This window comes from Epinephelus lanceolatus, chromosome 11, assembly GCF_041903045.1.
Source record: "Epinephelus lanceolatus isolate andai-2023 chromosome 11, ASM4190304v1, whole genome shotgun sequence".
Lineage (NCBI taxonomy): Eukaryota > Metazoa > Chordata > Actinopteri > Perciformes > Serranidae > Epinephelus > Epinephelus lanceolatus.
Window position 1 is genome coordinate 27,557,646 of NC_135744.1, and position 19,875 is coordinate 27,577,520.

The following is a 19,875-nucleotide window of genomic DNA, read 5'->3' on the forward strand; positions in this document are numbered from 1 at the left end:
GAGGATGAATTAGGATTTAGTGATGAAGAAAATGAGCAGCTTGCAACCAAGCAAGGAGAGAGTGAGGATGATGGAGACAGTGAGAATGATGAAGACTATGAGCCAGAGAATGAGGACAGTGGAGACAGCATGGACAGTGGAGACAGTGAGGACAGTGGAGATAGCGAGGACAGTGGAGACAGCAAAGACAGGGAGGACAGTTAGGGTGAAAGTGCAGCTATTATTTATGTATTGCATTAAATTGGTAGATTCATAAACATACTAAGGATATTTGTTTGGCAAAGACGGCAGCATCAAGACACTCAGATCAAATCAAAACAATTATTCAAATGATATAGCACAAAAATTTGAATGAAATGATGAAAAATATATTTTTAAATTGTTTTAACTTTCAAATGAGATGCATTTCTAACTGTTGATGCTACTGGGGACTGTTGAGACTATAACCTGAGTTTTTAAATAAAGGTTTCTACAATTATAAACAAAACTCTCCTGTTTTCATTAATTTCCACTATCGTACAGTATTGCCGCATGGCAACATCAACAAAAAATTACAAAAAAAATTATATTTTTTGAAAATGTCTCTTGATTATGTTTACTTGGTCTATTTTATGACAAAAAAACATCACAAACATTTTTTTACCAACTGGCATCATGATGCGTACCATAGAGGGTTAAAAGCCCTGCAGAGCTGCTGCCCTGCATTGTTAAGGGCTCTTCCTACTCTATCACACCTGATTCAAATGATCTGCCAATTATCAAGCTCTTAACAAGCTTTGAGTGCTTGATAATGAGCAGATCATTATAACCAGCAGAGTAAGAAGAGACCTTAAACATGCAGGCCAGTAGCTCTCCAGGAGCAGGATTGGACACTGCTGATCTATTTTATTTTAAAAACCGAGCCAACACCAAAGTCACCACTGTGAGCTCCTGTTACCTGGTTAGTGAATCACCTGAAGAACCTAAGAGCAGAAAGACTTTGCAGGAAAGCTGGAAGTAAAGTTTAATAAGCTGGAAGCTGAGATAAATAGTCAAAAAGGCCTCTAAGAGGAAATGCTCTGTATTATTATCATTACTACCTTTATATAAAATGATGAGAAAGCAGAGAAATTTTTAAAAGGCAGAAAAAAAGCAGATTCACAGCAGAAATGCCTTTAAAGCAGTGGTGGAAAATAGTGGTGCATGGTGAAAATGGTATGAAATGAGTATTTCTACTCCATCTTGGAGGGAAATGCTGTACTTTTTACTCCACTCCAGCTTTAGTCACTCATTACTTCACAGATTATGATCGTTAATACAAAATATAATCAACTAATAAATGATGGTGTTTTATTATAAATTCACCTACCCATTAGTATATATAGGCTAGTCATTAAAATTAGTTCCACCTTTACCAGCTGCAACATTGAAGTGATGAACACATTATAATAAAATGATATTTTATATATTTTTGAAATTAGCCAAATACTGCATAGCGCTTACTTTTACTCTCGGTACTTTAAGTATATATTTTGATGGTAATACTTTTGTACTTTTACTAAAGTAAACATTTGAATGCAGGACTTTTACTTGTAACAGAGTATGTCTGCATTGTAGTAACTTTTACTTAAGTAAAAGATCTCAGTACTTCTTCCACCACTGCTATAAAAGACCAAACAGTTTGAACAGTTCCAAACATTTGGATGGTGGGTGAAAGCATGCAGAAGTCATAGAAATTCAAAGTGGAGATGAGATGAGATGAGATGAGACATCTCATCACACCACAACTGGACTGGACTGTGGAATGGGCAATTTTAATTCAATTTTTAATTTCTATTTATGCACTTATCTATCTATTTATCTATCTATCTATCTATCTATCTATCTATCAAATATTGCACAAATGTCCGATGTAATTTAATTGCACAAAAGTCCTGCCCTACTGATCAGGTTTTTATTAGTAGAAGTATTAGTATTATTAATAATTTATTAGACTTTGCCCTGATTTCAGCACGCGCCAGCAGGAGTCTCCCGTTCCCATAGTAACAAGTCAGAGCCGTATGTAGACGGAGTTAGCGACACAGTGCCGACCGCTTTGAGACGTCCAACATCAAGCTCTGCTGCTTTCTTTCCGCGACTGGTGGTGTTTTGTGTATTAACTAAAGGGTCACTAAGAATTCAGGCGGCTTTATATTTAAATATTAATATTAAAAGGTGAGGGGAGCAGCGTAGAGCTCGTCGTGTAGCCTAGCCAAACTCTGTCCGCCACAGACTCTGCCTGTGTTCTAGTGTCCGGAAGTTCTGAGGGGGAAAACTAAGAAAGGCATGAAAAAAAGGAGCTGGAAGAAACTTCTGACCAACTTTCTCCGAGCCCATTGAAACACAGCTTTCTCTCGGAAGTCCCACCGAGGGCACGGTGAACTCGTTTTGCTTTTGATATCTAATAATTATCTGTGTGCGTTAATTTATCGATGGGTCTGCCGACGCTGGAGTTTAGTGACTCTTTCCTGGACAGTCCGGAGTTCAGAGAGCGACTGCAGTGCCATGAGATAGAGCTGGAGCGCACCAACAGGTTTATAAAAGACCTCATCAAAGATGGAAACCTGCTCGTATCTGCCCTCAGAAGTGAGTACAACATGATTAATATTTTGTTTTCGGGGTAAGAGTGCGTGTTACAGTAAACAGTTGCACGGTCTGCTGCCCGATAACAAGGCAACCCCAAGGCCATCTATTCAGACAGAGCCAGAGTGGGGACTTAAGCACACATAAGACTTCAGTATCTTCATGCATTCAATTATTTTGGGGTAAAATGAGCAGCACTGTTAGGTAGGTAGTTACACTGTTATGTATAGGCTACAGGTTTGTAATGGTCATACTTAAATTACCATGAAAGGTTAGAAACAAACATGTCCTTGTCTGGTTGTGTGTGATGGTTTGTAATTTGGAGATGCAGTTTTTAAACCTAGAGATGAGTGAAAAGAAGAATCATTGCTATTAATGATTTTGTTACTAATATCCTCAGCCACTTCATTAGATGCATGGGCGGATTATGAGACAATAGGCCCCTGGGCACAGACATGTAAAAGGCCCCCACAACTACACAGGACTGAAAACACACACAAACTTTGCAGTGATTTTAATCGGTTGTGATCATTTGTTGCAGTCATTTTGTGTCCCTTTATAGTAGCCATTTTGCATCACTTTGTATTTGTTTCGCCTCTATTGTAGTTATTTTGTTTCTTTTCAGCTCCTTTGCATCTCTTCCTGGTCAATACGTGTTAATTTGAGTGACATTTTGCTGATGAAGGGCAGGGGTAGGCCTGTTCAGTAATCTATCCATGATTAGATGTAACATAAAGAAGACAAAATATCACATTGGTAATGTTAACTTTTTTTTATCACTACTGAGATATTTCTCAATGAACAATGATGTTATTATTATAAGTCATCTTTACAGTGAGGTATCTGTGCTGTCATGTACTGGTTTTAGAGTAACACAGAGCAAAGCTGGAACACCAACAGGGCAAAGCAGACTCACTGTGTGCCAACTGTTGACTGAAAATGGACCCAAGCACAGTATTCACCAGAAAAATGCCCCTCTGATTTCTCAGGGGCCAAAGTGACGTCTTCAGATTGTTTGTTTTGTCTGAGTAATGGTACAAAACCCAGAGCTAGTCAGTACAATTAGCTATACAATACAGTCAGAGGTGTCACTTCCTCACATTATGAGAGACATGACGCAGCAAATGTTTGGAATTTTTTTCTTTATAAATGATTTACATGATTAAACAATCACTAAAATAGTTAACAATTCATTTTCTTTAAATCAACTGATCCACTAATGGCCTCAGCCATTATGAGTTTGGTACCTTCTTGTAACAAAAAGATAAAATATGCACATAACAAACCAGTATTTGGCTGACAGAAAATCTGTCAAAGAACGCACAAGTGATTCATGCTTGGACATTGTGCGTTTAACTGTTGCACAGTTTAATGGTGGTTGTCATATTCATATATCAACATCAACTAATGAAGACTTTGAAAAGCCAGGCACCTCCCATTTGTTATTAGTTTCTTTTGATCACGTCCAGTTTAAGCTCAGACACACCTACACTTTGTAGCTGCCTGTGGAGGTCATTGTTGGTGTGAACACCGCTGCAGCCTGCCATACACACACACACACGCACACACACACACACACACACACACACACACACACATACACGAGTGTGTTCGGCTGGTCTGTGAACAACTTGAATAACTACATCATTAACATGAACAGGTCAAACTGTATACAGAACACTGGCGCCTCAATCACCAGAGTCACCACAATAGGACATTACCAAGATACAGTACTGCTGCTATTCATGATACGCTAACATTTCAAAATCAGAATGCTTTATTGATCCCCAGGGGGAAGTTGTGAGAATTGTGAAACCTTTATAGACTAAAAAGCCTTTTCAAAGTCTGGCCATGTCATCAGTGTGTTCCTCTCTTATCGGTGTTTTTAGTGCAGCAAATGAGAGTTCACTTAAACTGAACAACGCTGTCATAAAAGTAAGTGAAACACATTAAAGTTTTGTAGGCATCCGACCACAAATTATTTGCATTTAAACAGTCCGACGTCACTTAATGGAAACATACAGCATGCAGTAGGTAGACTGCAGTACGTAAGATATTTTGAACACATTTCAGATACTGAGAATTCAGGGCCTGATTATTTTTCTTGACCATATAAATGACAGATGTATCATGTGTTATCACATTTTGTAAAATTTAATTAACACTAGAAAACATCATAATAGTTTTGTCCACATCTTTTAAATAACAATATGGAAACAACTTCGTTTTTGTTTCCTGCAGGATAAAACTGTTGACACTGCTTTTGTCTTTCATGCATTGAACTTGACCACCGTTGTTTGTCCTGATGTCCAGGCAGTAATCTGCTAAGAACCTCTACTAAAGGATAGTCTTATGTTTTTATAATCGCTGTATATAAAGCAGTGGTGTGATTGAAATAGTGCCTTCAGCGGCTGGCACGCAGACCAGTGTTACGGGTGTGTAAATGAGAGAACGCAGCCTCGTGGTGCCAAGTGTTGTTGCACCTCAGAGAATAAGAGGTGGTATTAAACTCTATTGGAGTGTTGTTTGGACACGTAAACACAGTTATCTGAGACTAAAGGCTGTCAAGTGGAGTTTGTTGCGGGGTGTGGCCGTTTGTTTATATCAGACTTTGACACCTCATGTCTTGGCAGTGGATGATGTGCAAGTTGCTTGTAGGAAAATACATTAATAGTTTATTACAGGAGGGAATAAATGATGCTGTTTTTAGCCTGCAGGGGAATGGGAGCAAAACTGGCAGAATGCAAACTCATGCCAGTTGAGCATTCTTGTTCATAAAATGGAAATAGTGAAACTATGTTCGGTATAAATAAGTGATGGCAAAAATAAAATTGTGAGACTAGCTTTAAGTGACTGAATGAACTGCTTTTTGTTTTTCTCAGGTCTTTCTCTTGCTGTTCAGCGGTTCTCTCAGTCTCTACAGGATTTCCAGTTTGAATGTATTGGAGATGCTGAGACTGATGATGAGATCAGTATTGGTAAGATGAAAGTGTCCCCAGTGATCTACAAAACAAGATGTTCAGACTACAAAATATATCAAATATGATCCACGTTTGAGGTGTGAAATTTCTTTTACAGCTCACTCCTTGAAGGAGTTCTCGCAGCTCTTGAGCACCATGGAAGAGGAGAGAAAACGGCTGGTAAGGAAACACGTGTGAGAAAGAAAATTAAAATGCAGGTTTATGCTGTCCATTTTTGAAAAATAACATACGGAAAGTTTCAAAATGGAGGACATTTTGTTGGTTGAGACCTCGAAAAGAGGCCGTTTTAATCTCAAATTAGGGCCTAGTGGTGTACGGTAAATAGGTCAACTAACACAATGTAAAGCGTTGTTCTTATTTGTTCATATTAATGAGATGTAGCAGGGTCAACCTTTTCTGTAGAGATATATATGTCAGTTTAAAAAACAATCCAACAACAACTTTGAATGGATATTAACAAAAAAGCTGTTTTTTTTTTACATTTTCTGGCTTTTCTTTGTTCTGTACACCATCATCCACGACATAATTGACATCAATTAAATGATCATGAGTAATATATCTTTATTTTATAGAATAGAATAGAGTCCACTTCTTAACAAAGAAATGATACAGAGAAAGAATTCTGCTTGTTGCTCCGACTGTCAGTACTGATCTGAATACACCATTAGACTAATTGCCCTTTCTAAACCAAGTTGTTAACACCAAAGTCAGATCCAATAGCTTCCAGGATTTCAGTTTTAAACTTTAAGTCTGTGTCAGGCACTGTGATGCAACGCGCTGACTTCCTCAAGCCTCTTGTCTTAATCTGGTTTTCCCACAAGTCTGATTGACACATTTGTTGTGAACTCTGTGCCAGCAGCGGTGAGTGCTCCATGGCGATTCGGAAAAAACGTCTCTGACTCACAGACCCTCCATCAACCAGAGGGCTTTGTGTGGGAGTGATTGGAGTTTGGCACAGTCTGTGTGCAGACAAACCTCTGCGCATGCGCAATGTATGTGCAGAGTATGCAACCTTATGCATAGCCCTCTGTGTGTGTGTGTGTGTGTGTGTGTGTGTGTGTGTGTGTGTGCTTGTGGCTGTGTACATGGTCTGGTTACAGAGGAACCATGTGGAACCTATTCTGCCAATTCCCCTGTGAAACTGTGAGATGAGGCCTGACTGCCTGGGAAAGTCCATAAAAGGGTCCTATGTGTGTATTTGTGTGTGTGTGTGTGTGTTTGTCTGCTCTTTTTCTCTTTCTTTCAGTGTGTGTGTGTGTGTGTTTTAATTGTATGCTTTTCCACTGCATCATTGCAGATAGGTCTCAACCTCCACTAATACCATCATTAGAGTTAAAGGGTAATTCCAGTAAAATGGATTCCTCTGAAATACCTACCTGTTGAACCTGAAAGCACTATTATTGCAGTTTAACAATGCCCCTCAGTCTCTTAGTGTTCCGTTTCACCCTGCATATTGTGATGTGGTGAAAAAAGAGCACTTACAAAGAAAGCAGACCTTTCACTGGGTTCCGGCGTGGCACTAAACTGAAGTGAAGTGAAAGTAAAGTCATGGTGTAGGACTGAGAAGCTATTTAAAGTCTAATGCTTGAATCAACCAGACAGAACAAAGCAAGACGTGACAGATCTGTGCATTATTTTGGCTCATGACTAAAGAGGGCCGAGACTTTGTGTAAACACTAGAGCACTGATAACTGCTCTGTTGCCGTCGTTAGTGCTCGGCTCATGTCTAAACATCAACTTTCTCATACATACTATACAGTCAGCTGCAGAAATATTACCACAACAGTATCATCATTACTTTAGCTGTGATTGGTGAAATTTTGCATGTGTGTGATCAGATGAAATTTTAGACATGTATTCATCTTGCCCAGAGGATTTGTTGGAATAGCTTTGGTGATCCTCTGACCTTTCATCTAGCGCCATCACCAGATCAAAATTTTTATTTGTCTTCCACATCAGCCTCAGCTGTAGCTTGTGATTAATGCTAATTAACAAATGCTAGCATGCTAACATGTTCAACTAAGATGATGAACATGATACCTGCTTTGCATCTGCATGTCAATATTGTCATTGTGAGCATGCTAATGTTAGCATTTAGCTCAGAGCACCACGCTTAATGCAGCCTGACTGAGCCGTAAGCATGGCTGTAATCTCTTGTGTGTCTGTGGAAAACAACCATGAGCAAAGTCCATAACATGCTCCATTATCACAGTCATAAACTGACTATAAACTGGGGTGTGTGCAGTGTGTCCCTGTGATATTATTTGAAGGTAAACAGGAAGTAAATAAGCCAGTTTCAATCGATCAATTTAGAGATATTTAAAATTATTTTTGAAATCCCCTGAATGCAGCAGAGAGAGATTCTAATTTCGGATCTAATTGGATTAACCTCAGGGTTTAATTTCAACATCTACTCCTAAATGAAGCAAAAATGTGTCACAAAACGTCACAAAAATAAAAGACAAGCATCTGCTTAACAATTAGATTTGACAAAACCTATTTTTAATACTGAAGTCACCACTGCAGCCCTCGTGGAACAGTGACTGAGTCGCTGCTGGTCTTACTGTTGACACACTGAGCTGACTGTTGTTATTTTTTCCCCTCAGATCCAGAACGCTGATGACGTGTTGATCTCACCGCTCGAGAGGTTTCGTAAGGAGCAGATTGGAGCTGTCAAGGTACAGCTGCAGGTGTTAAATTAATTGAAGGATAACTTGAAAGCTGAGTGGATTATTAACACAAAGTAACTGAACTGGTTAACTTTTCCTCTGACTCACAGGTGACATTTAAACTTTACACAGTCTCTGAGGTTTTAAAAGGCCAATACATGACGTTCAGCTCATTAAGCATGCTGCGTGCATTAGTTATCTACCACTGTGGGTGGTGATCAGACAGATCATCCTGCTCTGGTCTGCTCCCTGTATGTCTCTCAGTCAGTGGTCAGAGAATCTAATTTGTTCAGATAAACGATGGATCACAGTCCAGTGTCAGTAACAAGGTCATGGGAACGGACGCTGGGAGGGAAGACAGGGAGCGCGTCACAGACAGAGAAAGTTGAACTCAGTGAGGCAGCGTAAACACAAAGCCAGTCTGGTGTCTGGTTTCAGCAGCTGTCTCAAGGCTTATAATTCCATTTATCAAAAAAAAATCTCTTCATTCTCTCTCAGACAGAAATAAAGGCAGAGTTGGCAGTGGCATGCTGTTTACAGGGTCTCAAAAAATGGTCAGAGCAACGACCAACTCTGAAAGTGAAATCACAGCTCATTTCTGGGTGTTGATGGCAGCGTCTCCTTGGCCTGTAGAATGTAGCAGGAGTGTGTGAGCGGCACATCCTCACACTGAAGTTGTGGAGTAAGACAGAGTGGTTGGACATGTGGAGCTTAGAGCTGCAGCTGGTTTGGAAAATAGCTGTTGTCCTAAATATTTTGGCAGTGTCTCTTCATTTAGATTATTAATGGTCCCTCTGCAGCTCATGATAGCTGTGTGGCTTCTCAAAGCTCATTAGTTCATCCCAAAAATCATCTGAACTTGTCACTTGTAAAGATCAGAGGAGTTGTGCAGGTATTTGCACAGCTGTAGCACCCTCACTGTGTCAACTAATTTAATAGTTGACAGCTAATTGATTAATTAATTATTTATTGCAGCTCTAATAGAGAAGGCTTAATTAAGAGGGTGAGCACGGCAAACAATATACATGCTTGATAACAATATGTCAGCATTGTCTTTAGCTCAAAGCACCAATGTGCCTAAGTACACAGTCGTAGACTAGTTAGTCTTGTTGCTTTTATTTATTTACTTATCAGGATGTTGGACTGGTTTAACTGTCAAGAACTGAAAACTAGCATGTCTCATGACCTCACCTATTTTTTTGTTAGTTATTTACTGATCAAAATAATGAGTGTGCCAGTTTTACACTATTTTATTGAATTATTAAGTTCTTGAATGGCTTATGTTCCCATTACATTAAATATTAATGCATTTGAGAAGTTTTATGAACAATAAAAAAGGTTTTTGTAGAAAAACATGTTTATGTTCGTCAAAGTTAAGTATCATAAAATGTCATATCGACAGTGGTATTTTAACTGAGGTATCGCATTTGAACTCGTATTGACAAATTTCAGCCTCAGTGGATGAGACTTAAAGGACTGGGGGAGACATATATTCCAGTGTGACATTGTTTATGTGTCATGTAAAAAAAAGTGAATTTAAAGACCTTTATTGACAGATATAGAGACTGATATGGTTGCTTTTATTTATTGCTAACATCCTCTCTACGTCCCTGTCATCCTCAAGGAGGGAAAGAAGCAGTTTGACAAGGAGACAGAAAGATATTACTCTGTTTTGGAGAAACACCTGAGCCTGTCCTCCAAAAAGAAGGAATCACAGCTACACGAGGTAAACCATTTGATTTCTAAAAATGTGCACCGACTTCCTCCCACATGTGTTAGGTAACGAAAAGTATTGCATGGGTGTTGTTTCTGTTTCTGTTGCAGGCTGATTCACAGATGAGCAAGGACAGGCAAGTTTTTTATGATGCTTCGCTGCAGTACGTCTTCAAGATCCAAGAAGTGCAGGAGAGAAAGAAGTTTGAATTTGTGGAGCCGGTGAGTTCACAGACAAACATTATGATCATGTTTAGCACAGTTTTAACTGAGCAGCTGGGCCGTCATAGCTCTGGGCAGCAGAGGGGAGGCACAGTAACCAACACACAATGTTTCATCACAGGAAAATGTGACTGATGAGTCTATTTTTTGCAGTGATGTAAACATTAAGTCATAATTGCAGCCAAGCTAGTAATGATTGTGTGTACACACACAGATGTGATCAAGGAAAGACAGCGAAGTCAGATTCTGAAAAACACACATTACACACTCTGTTTGGCCGGTGATAAAAATGTTTTAATGATACATATCAGCAAAGCCCACTTCCTGTTGCTGTAGAAGCACTTCCTGCATGGAGATCTCTTCCGTCAGACAGAGAGGGAAACTCTTTGTTGTAGAGTAAACAAGGGCAGCAAAGCAAACAACAGACAGAGTTTCAGGGGGTTTTCTCCCATTTTGATTGATTGAGCAGATGACAGACAATCAGTCTTTTGTAATCCTCTCATTATGCTCTACACTCCCAAGCCCCCAGCTAACATTTTTCCTGTGGATTTCTCCCTCTGATCTTCAGTTATTAGCCTTCCTGCAGGGTTTGTTTACGTTCTACCATGAGGGCTACGAGCTGGCCACTGAGTTTGAACCCTACAAGCAGCAGCTTCAGTTCAACCTGCAGAATGTAAGTGTGTATGTTTGTTGCAAACCTCGGGACCAAATGTGGACCTGATATCACTTCTTTTATCTGGTCAAACTCTTAAGCCAGTTAGAGAATGTGAAGTTTCAACTGCATCTGGCATTGTCGGCCCTCAAGTGGAAACCTCACACACCTGATACTCCTAGCATGTTGAAACACACAGTTTGAACTACCTTCAGCCACAGTGTAAACACAGTTTGGCCTAGACTCGCAGACATATTTTACTGCCTTGACAGCTACAGCTCACACTTTGTCTGAGCAAAGTCAAAGTTAAAATGATCAGAAGCTTAGTAGGAAGTCCTGAATCGATTACAAGTTTGTCTAGACTGCAAAGTTTCACTGGGCACTATCAGTCCTTTCAGTTTCCCTTTAAAATGCAGTGTAACCTCGTACTTCATTTTTGCAGCCTCAAGGTTTGGGGTCTTACATGTATTTTTCTTTAAAAAAAAAAAAAAAGGCACTTATTAAATGCAAATGACAAATCAAAGTACTGCTTGATTAACAAAAATAATCATTACAGAATAACTACCTGTTTTAAAGGGGACCTTTTATGCTTTTCCTTATTTTCTGTCCTTGATAAACAGTGTGACAGTGATGGATGTTCATGTTACACTCGGTCAAAGTTTCAAATAATGATGTTAACCTATGTAAAAGTAATCCCTGTGAGCAAAACCCTCAGGCTCAACCTCAGGCTTCAGACTATTGCAAATACTTTGTTTCCAACTGCTTTTTTTTTTGTGAGACAAGCTGACATCAGCTCATGACGCATTTCTTTTGATGCTCATTTGCTTCAGGCACCCTGCTGCAAGTGTTTACACTACATAGCACAATACATAAAACAAAGCAAACATGAAATGGTGATTGCTGAATTGTTAATTTCTCCCTGTTTTTAGATCATATTCCTGTTGGAACATGTCTGGTTGTTTTTAGAAGTTTTTATTGGTGATTTTTCAAACTAGATAGTGCTGCTACACTTCGTTACCATCTTTCTTGGGCTACAGTGGTGGTGCAGAGACCCAGAGATCACAGACAGGTAATGTCTCGAAATGCTGACCAATCAAAGCAGACTGGGCTTTTTTGCGAGGGAGGCTTAAAGTGGTTAAACAGAATGTCTCAGACAGAAGGTGAATACATATGTTGACACAGACAGTATGAGGAAAAGAAAGTGTTATATGAATATTAACGCATGTGAACCTGTTCTAGTACAAACCCAGAATGCTGTCAGGGCCCTGTGGCACTGGAACAGTCTGCCCGAGGAAGTCAGGTCGGCCGAGTCAGTGATCTCTTTCAAGTCCCTTCTTAAAACATACTTTCATCGGAGAGCCTTTCCTGATTTTACTTGTGTTTTAAGTTCATTTCGACTGTCTTTTATTTCCTCGGTTTTTATATACTCAAGTGCTTTTATCAGTTCTTTTAAAAGTTGTTGTTTTCAAGTCTTGTGTGTTTTAATTATTGACAAGCACTTTCTAACTCAAGATCATTATTATTATTATTATTATTTCTATTATTATTATTACAAGTATGAACTTGAAAATGAGCACAATAGTTCCCCTTTAAGACTGTAATTAATAACCTTTCCCTGACCAAACTTTTCAGATTTTATATGTTTCACGTCTATAAATATGACTAATTTTAACGCAGTCTCCTTTGTATGTTGATAAGGCTCGCAATAACTTTGAAAGTACACGTGCTGAGGTCGAGAGGCTGATGAAGAGGATCCGATCTGCAGAAGAAGACTTCAAAGCCCCCAGTTGCTTCACCATGGAGGGATATCTGTATATACAGGAGAAACGTGAGCTGCACAAAAATAATCTTTTCTCTTCTCTCAGTTAAGCTGTATGGAAAAGCAAATGCCAGAATTACCTGAGCAGACTTTCTTTATCGAAACACAGACACTCATACAGCTGCCTGAATGTGTGTCATGTATTACAGGTCCTTTGGGCAGCGTGTGGACCAGATACTACTGCACTTATGAAAAAAGCTCCAAGCTGTTCACCATGAGCAACACAGAGGCCAGACCAGCCAGCAGACAGGTGAGCTGGTAGCACAGATGAATAACCACACATGTTAAAGCCCAATTGCTAAAAGGCATTAAGCATTAAAATCCACTATGGAAATGGTAATGTAGTTTTAAGCAGGCAGCACAAGGACTTGATGCACCACCAAGAAAGTGCACTATCAACTTAAGTAACTGTTAATGCCACTTTGACAGAAAGAAGAAGAAATGCATTACTTACTTAAAGCTAGTGTCAAGTTTTTGTAAATAAATGTTTCTGATTTTTGAAGTAAATTGAAATGTGGAGAGTCGATGGGTTTAAACATGCAGACACCAAAATGGTCCTAATGAGCAATGCTGTTTTGTTGCTACGATATCAAAAGCTCAGACTTTGTGAGAATCCTTTGAGAGACCTTAGTACCACATGTCGAGTGAATATTGCACACACATCTGTCTGTTTACAGAATGGCGTGGTGAATGGGACACCTGAGATGTTCAAGCTGCGCTCGTGTGTCAGAAGGAAGACGGATTCAATCGACAAACGCTTCTGCTTTGACATCGAGGTGGTGGAGAGGTGAGAGGGGAGATAACTGAGAGACTGTGTGCCCACACACACACATGACTATCTGTGGATTAAATACATTGAGATATGGCTGCTGTTGGATTGTGCTCTGGTAAAAATTATCTCTGTCTGCAGACATGGCGTCATCACCCTGCAAGCGCTCTCTGAGGCCAACAGGCAGCTGTGGATGGAGGCAATGGATGGCAAAGAACCAGTATGAATATGTCCACCATTAAATAAATGATAACAATGATACAGCAACATCATTTGAAATGTCTTACTTGTCTTACTAACACATAAACATTGTTTCTGTCTTTGTTCAGATTTACACTCTGCCTTCTTTGCTCAGCAAGAAAGAGGAGAGTAAGTATCCTAATTATGCTGTTCTTCATTTAAATTAGAAGTTTTAATGTGTCTTGCAATTTATCAGAAGTTTTGGTCACTGTTTGTTTCACAGCATTTCTCAACGAGGCCGGCTTCAGCTTTGTCAAGAGGTGTATTGAGCTGGTTGAAACAAGAGGTATTCCTCCTCCTTAAAATATTCATATGAGAAAAAGAATTCACAGTATTGTATGCATTTTTGATTTATGACCTATTTCACAATGTGTGTGTGTAGGCATTACCACCCTGGGACTGTACAGGACTGGGGGAGTCAACTCCAAAGTGCAGAGGTTGATGACGAGTGTATTCTGTAAGAGACGGCCCACTTTTCTCTCTTTATTATGTTCCTGAGGAGAACAATGAATAGTAGGTGTACTCTAATCACTCCAGATAAATAATGTATTATCTACTCTCCTGTAGCATCCACAGCTCCCCCTGACATGCAGCTGGATGCAGATGCCTGGGACAACAAGACCATCACCAGCGGCCTCAAGAATTATTTCAGGTGACATACAGTACAAAGACGGCTTTTCGAATAACACCTCTTGTGAATTGTGAATTCATGATTTCTAATGTGCGTGCAGGTGTCTGGCAGAACCAGTTCTGACCTACAGGCTGCATAAAGAATTCATCAAAGCTGCAAGTAAGATGCCTTACTGACACTTTTAAAAGTACACAAGTGTGGTTTGAATTTACTACCTCATACTTTGTACGTCATGTAAACAAAAGCACATTGTGTCACCATGTATCATATCCCTTCCTCTGCACTCTTTCCTTGTTTGACAGAGTATGATGACCAGAAGTACAGAGTGAGAGCGATTCATGCTCTTGTACACAAGCTGCCAGAAAAAAACAGAGCAATGTTGGACATCTTAACCGACCACCTCTTCAAGTATGTACATATTATTATATACTGGGATTTTATTGGATCGAGTACATGCACTGAAACTTTACTCGACATCTTTTCTCTCATTTCTCTGTTATAAGATATTTAAAACATGTGTGTGTGTTCAGGGTTTCCTCTCACAGTGACCAGAACCAGATGACTGTGTCCAACCTGGGAATGATCTTCGGCCCCACACTGATGAGGTCACAGGAAGAGACGGTGGCCGCCATGATGAACATCAAGTTTCAGAACATCGTGGTGGAGATAATCATTGAAAACCACAACAAGGTGCGCGTACAAACACACACACACCCACACAAATACACAAACATACAGACACATCTAACAGGCATGTTCACTGTATGTTCCTGACAGATTTTTGGTGAGGCCCCCGACCTGTCGGTGCCTTTACCTCAGGCTCCGTCCTCTCGGTCGACTCCTCGGAGGAACAAGGCCATCTGTCTTTCGTCAGGGAAGAGGAAGGCCCGTCTTTATCCTCCGGCTCTCTGCCTGGCAGACAATGACAGTGAGTCTCTCTGCAGCTTACGCCTCCTTTATCTCTTCCCTCATAAATACCTTTTCATGTCACAACATTTATTTGACATATTTGTTGTGATGGACTGACTTATATGTTGCCATTGTCATTCAGTCTCTTTATAATGTGACTCGTTTGCATTTCTCCCTCTAGGTGACACTTTCAGTAGCAGCCCCAGCACGACTCCAATGGGCAGTCAGGAGTCTCTGTCCTCACACTCCTCTGAGAAGAACGGATTGTCTCAGACTTCTCCTCCGTCATCTCCTGCTGCCGAGTCCAGCTCACCCTCCGCAACACAGGTGTGTCCTCCAGCTGCAGCTTCTTCCTCCTCCCTGTCCGACAACGCCACAAACGTGACAGATCACAAACACCCGACAGACAGCGCCACCTCCCCTCACCTTACACCTCCCTCTTCCCGGACTTGCTCACAGATCACTCCGACCCAGCAGGCTTCCTCTGTGTCCTCCTCCACGTCCTCTTTGCTCTCCACAGAGAGGAGTCTGTCCGTCAAAGGAAACTCGACTGCCTCCTTATCGTCTGTAAAAGAGTCAAGATCTCCCTCCATAGCCTCCACATCCACTGCCTCCATCCAGCACCCTTCAGCAGAGCGCGCCTCCTCTCTCAGGGAGGGTCGACCTGTTCATAGAGCGTCGTCTGTCTCCTCTCTGAAGAGCACTCATTCAGTGGATCAAAGAAATGTATCCAGTGTCTCCACCACTGTCACAGAAACTAAAGTGACGGACTCTACCTCTCCTTCTCGTCAGCTCAGAAAAACTTACAGGACTGCCTCCTCCTCCTCTTCCTCCTCCTCTTCATTATTCCCCTACAGGCTTTCTGCATCCTCCTCTCTCACCTCCCTGCACATCTCCGAAGGTGCGTACCTTTCCACAAGATTCAGTGTGATGACAGTAAGAGAGTTTTAGGTATCTGTCACCTCCCTTTTTATGTTTAGTTCTGATTTCTTGTGTTTCTATCCCAGATTACAAAAGCTGTCATGGATCGGTACAGAGTCTCATGTCGCTGGATCCACAAGAGGCAATGCTAAGACGTAAACCTGCGCATGTCCGCTGTGGCTCCGATATAACCACCAGACACTCTGCAGCCGCCACATCCAGCAACGGATACCAGAGGCCTGGATCAGTGTGAGTGTCTGTAAAGTCTATCTTATACCTCTGACGCTAATCACATAGCACTTCCTCGCCATGGATAGATTACCCTTAGAGAAAACAAGAACACATGGTCTCAGCTACCCACAGATTAAGATAGAGGAATTGTCGCTACTGTATGAAAGTGAAAGCCAACTCCAGCTTTGTCTGCTTTGCGTTTTGCCTCACTTTGTTAGTGTTTTTTGGCATTGTATCCAGGTATTTTTGTAGCATCCTTATGGATGAGTGCTGCTTATGATTTGGCGCCTGGTCACCTCCTTTTTATAGTGTCCCGACTTCACTGTGCCCAGGAACATCACAAACACAGCAAAATGAGAATAAGAAAATACAGACAGAGTGGAGTCTCTGCAGATAAATACACTGCCACGCACTTCTACTGGGTCATAAGTGATGAGGGGTTTAGATGGGTTACTCTTATATGAGTCTATACATTGTTTTTTTAGGAACAACATGGCCAAACGCAAGTATGACATTGCATATATGAAACGTTTTGGACCTTGAACTAATGACTAAGGAGAAATCTGGACCCTGTGGCTTTTTAAATTAAAAAACAAAACAAAATCATTCATCCATGTTAATGGCATTGGCTTAACTTCAAATTTCAAAGGCATCTTGTTTTTCTACTATTTTTAACTGTGACTGTTTTTAACTGTGACAGCCCAGACATCACTGTTCTAATTCTGGGTATGAATACTTTATTTTCTGATTGGTTCAAGATTTATCTGCTTTATTTAAGAAGAACACAGTTTAACTGTTTTGTGGGAGAGTGGGTTTTTGAAACTGACACGCTCACCTTCTTGGTAATAACTGGAAATTTCAGGGAATGCATTCAGAGCAAATGTTGTGTTTGTGTGTTACAGATTATCAGTCAGACTCCCGCAGCGCGAGAGTTCAGTATTCTCCTCAGCATTAGACATATGCTCAGGAAGGTATGTTGATTTTGAACTTGTATTTGTATACATTTCAGTCTTGAAGTTTGCACAAATTAAAAACAAATTGAAACTTACAGATGAAAGAAATGCTCCTTAGCTCATTTTCTAAATCTCTTATATTTACTGATTACTTTTATTCTCCCAGGGAGGCGAAAGCTCTTTACTCCTGTGAGGCAGAACACAGCCATGAGCTGAGTTTTCCACAGGGGGCGCTGTTCTCAAATGGTAAGTGAACTTCTCACAGGTTTCTTTGAAGAGGGGTCTCTGCATTTAAACCAGGTATTTAAATGTAATACATTTAAATACTAAACATTTATAAAAGTACATGTCACATTTATAAAAGATTGTGTCAAATTCCTAAAGGGACAGTTCACCCCAAATCAAAATGCATATTTTCCCTCTTACCTGTTGTGCTATTTATCAGTCTAGATTGTTTTGTTGTGAGTGGGTGAGTGTTTGTGAGAAAGCAGACATCTCTACGGGCAATATCTCCAACTCTCGGCAACTCACACCAAAACAATCTAGACTGATTAATAGCACTACAGGTGAGAGTAAGAGTATGCTTTCTTGATTTTGGTGTGAACTCTCCCGTTCAGTTTTTTCAAAGTTAGGTAGAAGATTATGACCCACTTCATAATAATGTAACACAAATGTTAATCAACTTGCTCCAAGGACTTACATCACAAAATGAATACAAAATGGGTTTTTTTGTATCTTTTTCTGGTTTTATTTTAACACATTTCCTGTAATTTACTGTGTGACGGCCTCTGACCCCTCACTGAGATGGGGCTATGACAATTGCAAAATCATTGTTATGTTTGGAAACTTCATGATCTGGACTAAAGGTCTGTTGGTCTGAATAGTGCTCACTCAACATGTCTTTATATTAATGATCCAGCAGTGGGACAGATGCAGTTTACTGTTAACATGGGTTGTGCATGTAGGGAGTGTGTGGCGTGTCATTATAAAAGATGAAAATTGGTCGTTTCATATATAAAGGGCCTTGTCTTGACATGCAGACTTGTCTGTGTCTGCAGTGTACCCGTCTGTGGAACCTGGTTGGCTTCAGGCGACGTACAACGGCAGAACAGGCCTCATACCTGAAAACTACATCACATACATGTGACAGAGCTGATGATGTCATTGCCAAAATAACACAAAGATCTAACTTAGATTTTAGGGATCTACAGTGCAAACAGTAATCCTCTGTGCTGCTGATCAAAGATATAATATATTCATCATGTAACTGTGACTGCTATCACTGAACTACTGGGGCTAAGTATGAACGATGCATGTACTGTATGTATATCTGACTACTATATGTGAACCATGTTAAATGTTATTAACCATTTTGTAGCACAGTAGATGTTAAAATCTGACTTGTTGTCTGACTTTTCCTCCATTCATACGTGACAGTGTCACTTAATGTCATCAGTTCCTCTTTTATGTTTGTGTTCAACGCCGTACATACATGAAATGTGCCTGTAAGGTATATGAAAACAGTATTTTTTTTAATTAATCCTGGTAATTTATGGTTAAAGTGTCATAGTTGTGTGTCACACCTCTGTGCCTGAAACAGTATGAACTGATGGTCTAAGACTGAATCCTGCCGTAACATCTTCCTTCTACTGTCTGTCAATTTTCATGCTGTCTAAATAAAAGACAAATACTTTGACCAGTTTGTATTTGTAGTTTTCGTTTACACTCAACAGCCACTTTATTAGGTACACCTGCTCAACTGCTCCTTAATGCAAAAAGCTAATCAGCCAATCACATGGCAGCAACTCAGTGCATTTAGGTATGTAGACGTGGTCAAGACGACCTGCTGAAGTTCAAACTGAGCATCAGAATGGAGAAGAAAGGTGATTTAAGTGACTTTGAATGTGACATAGATGTTGGTGCCAGACAGGCTGATCTGAAACTGCTGATCTACTGGGAATTTTCACACACAACCATCTCCAGGCTTTACAGAGGATGGTATGAAAAAGAGACAACAGCAGGAAGCAGCAAACCATTGCTTTGTCTGATGAGTCTAGTTTTCAGCTGCGACATTCAGCAGAATCCAGATCTCAATCCAATAGAGCACCTTTGGGATGTGTAAACGGGAGATTCACATCATGAATGTGCAGCCGACAAATCTGCAGCAACTGTGTGATGCTATCATGTCAATATGAACCAAAAACTCTGAGAAATGTTTCCAGCTCCTTGTTGAATCTATACCACCAAGAATTAAAGCAGTTCTGAAGGCAAAAGGGGGTCCAACCTGATACTAGGAAGGTGTACCTAATAAAGTGACCTGTTAGTTTATGTTTATTATTTTGCACATTTATCATTCTTTCAATCATTCTTTATATTCTAGATATGAAGGCAAGCACTGTATGCAAGGTGCAGGCATTTTTGTACTGAAATAAATATGCAAATAATTTGTATGCATATCACTAAATGTTTTAAAATGTGTAAATATTCTTGCAAAGTCTCATGATGGACTGTATTATTTTTCAGGACGGTAAAATGGTTCCACAATCCTCTCTTTAAAAGATGTG

At 40.1% G+C, this 19,875-nt stretch overlaps 1 protein-coding gene across 1 annotated transcript; it reads left to right on the forward strand.

Moving 5' to 3' along the window:
* The first annotated feature begins 2,031 nt into the window (after positions 1–2,031).
* Positions 2,032–19,007, forward strand: arhgap42a (Rho GTPase activating protein 42a). The gene is made up of 24 exons (XM_033650496.2): positions 2,032–2,604; positions 5,484–5,579; positions 5,680–5,741; positions 8,189–8,260; positions 9,876–9,977; positions 10,076–10,186; positions 10,755–10,859; positions 12,537–12,666; positions 12,807–12,907; positions 13,335–13,444; positions 13,568–13,646; positions 13,756–13,795; positions 13,890–13,952; positions 14,049–14,123; positions 14,234–14,318; positions 14,398–14,456; positions 14,600–14,705; positions 14,828–14,987; positions 15,075–15,225; positions 15,388–16,107; positions 16,214–16,376; positions 17,261–17,329; positions 17,478–17,557; positions 18,370–19,007. The coding sequence occupies exons 1-24, from the start codon at positions 2,451–2,453 to the stop codon at positions 18,456–18,458; spliced, it is 2,982 nt and encodes a 993-aa protein (XP_033506387.2). The 5' UTR covers positions 2,032–2,450; the 3' UTR covers positions 18,459–19,007.
* Positions 19,008–19,875: the final 868 nt, after the last annotated feature.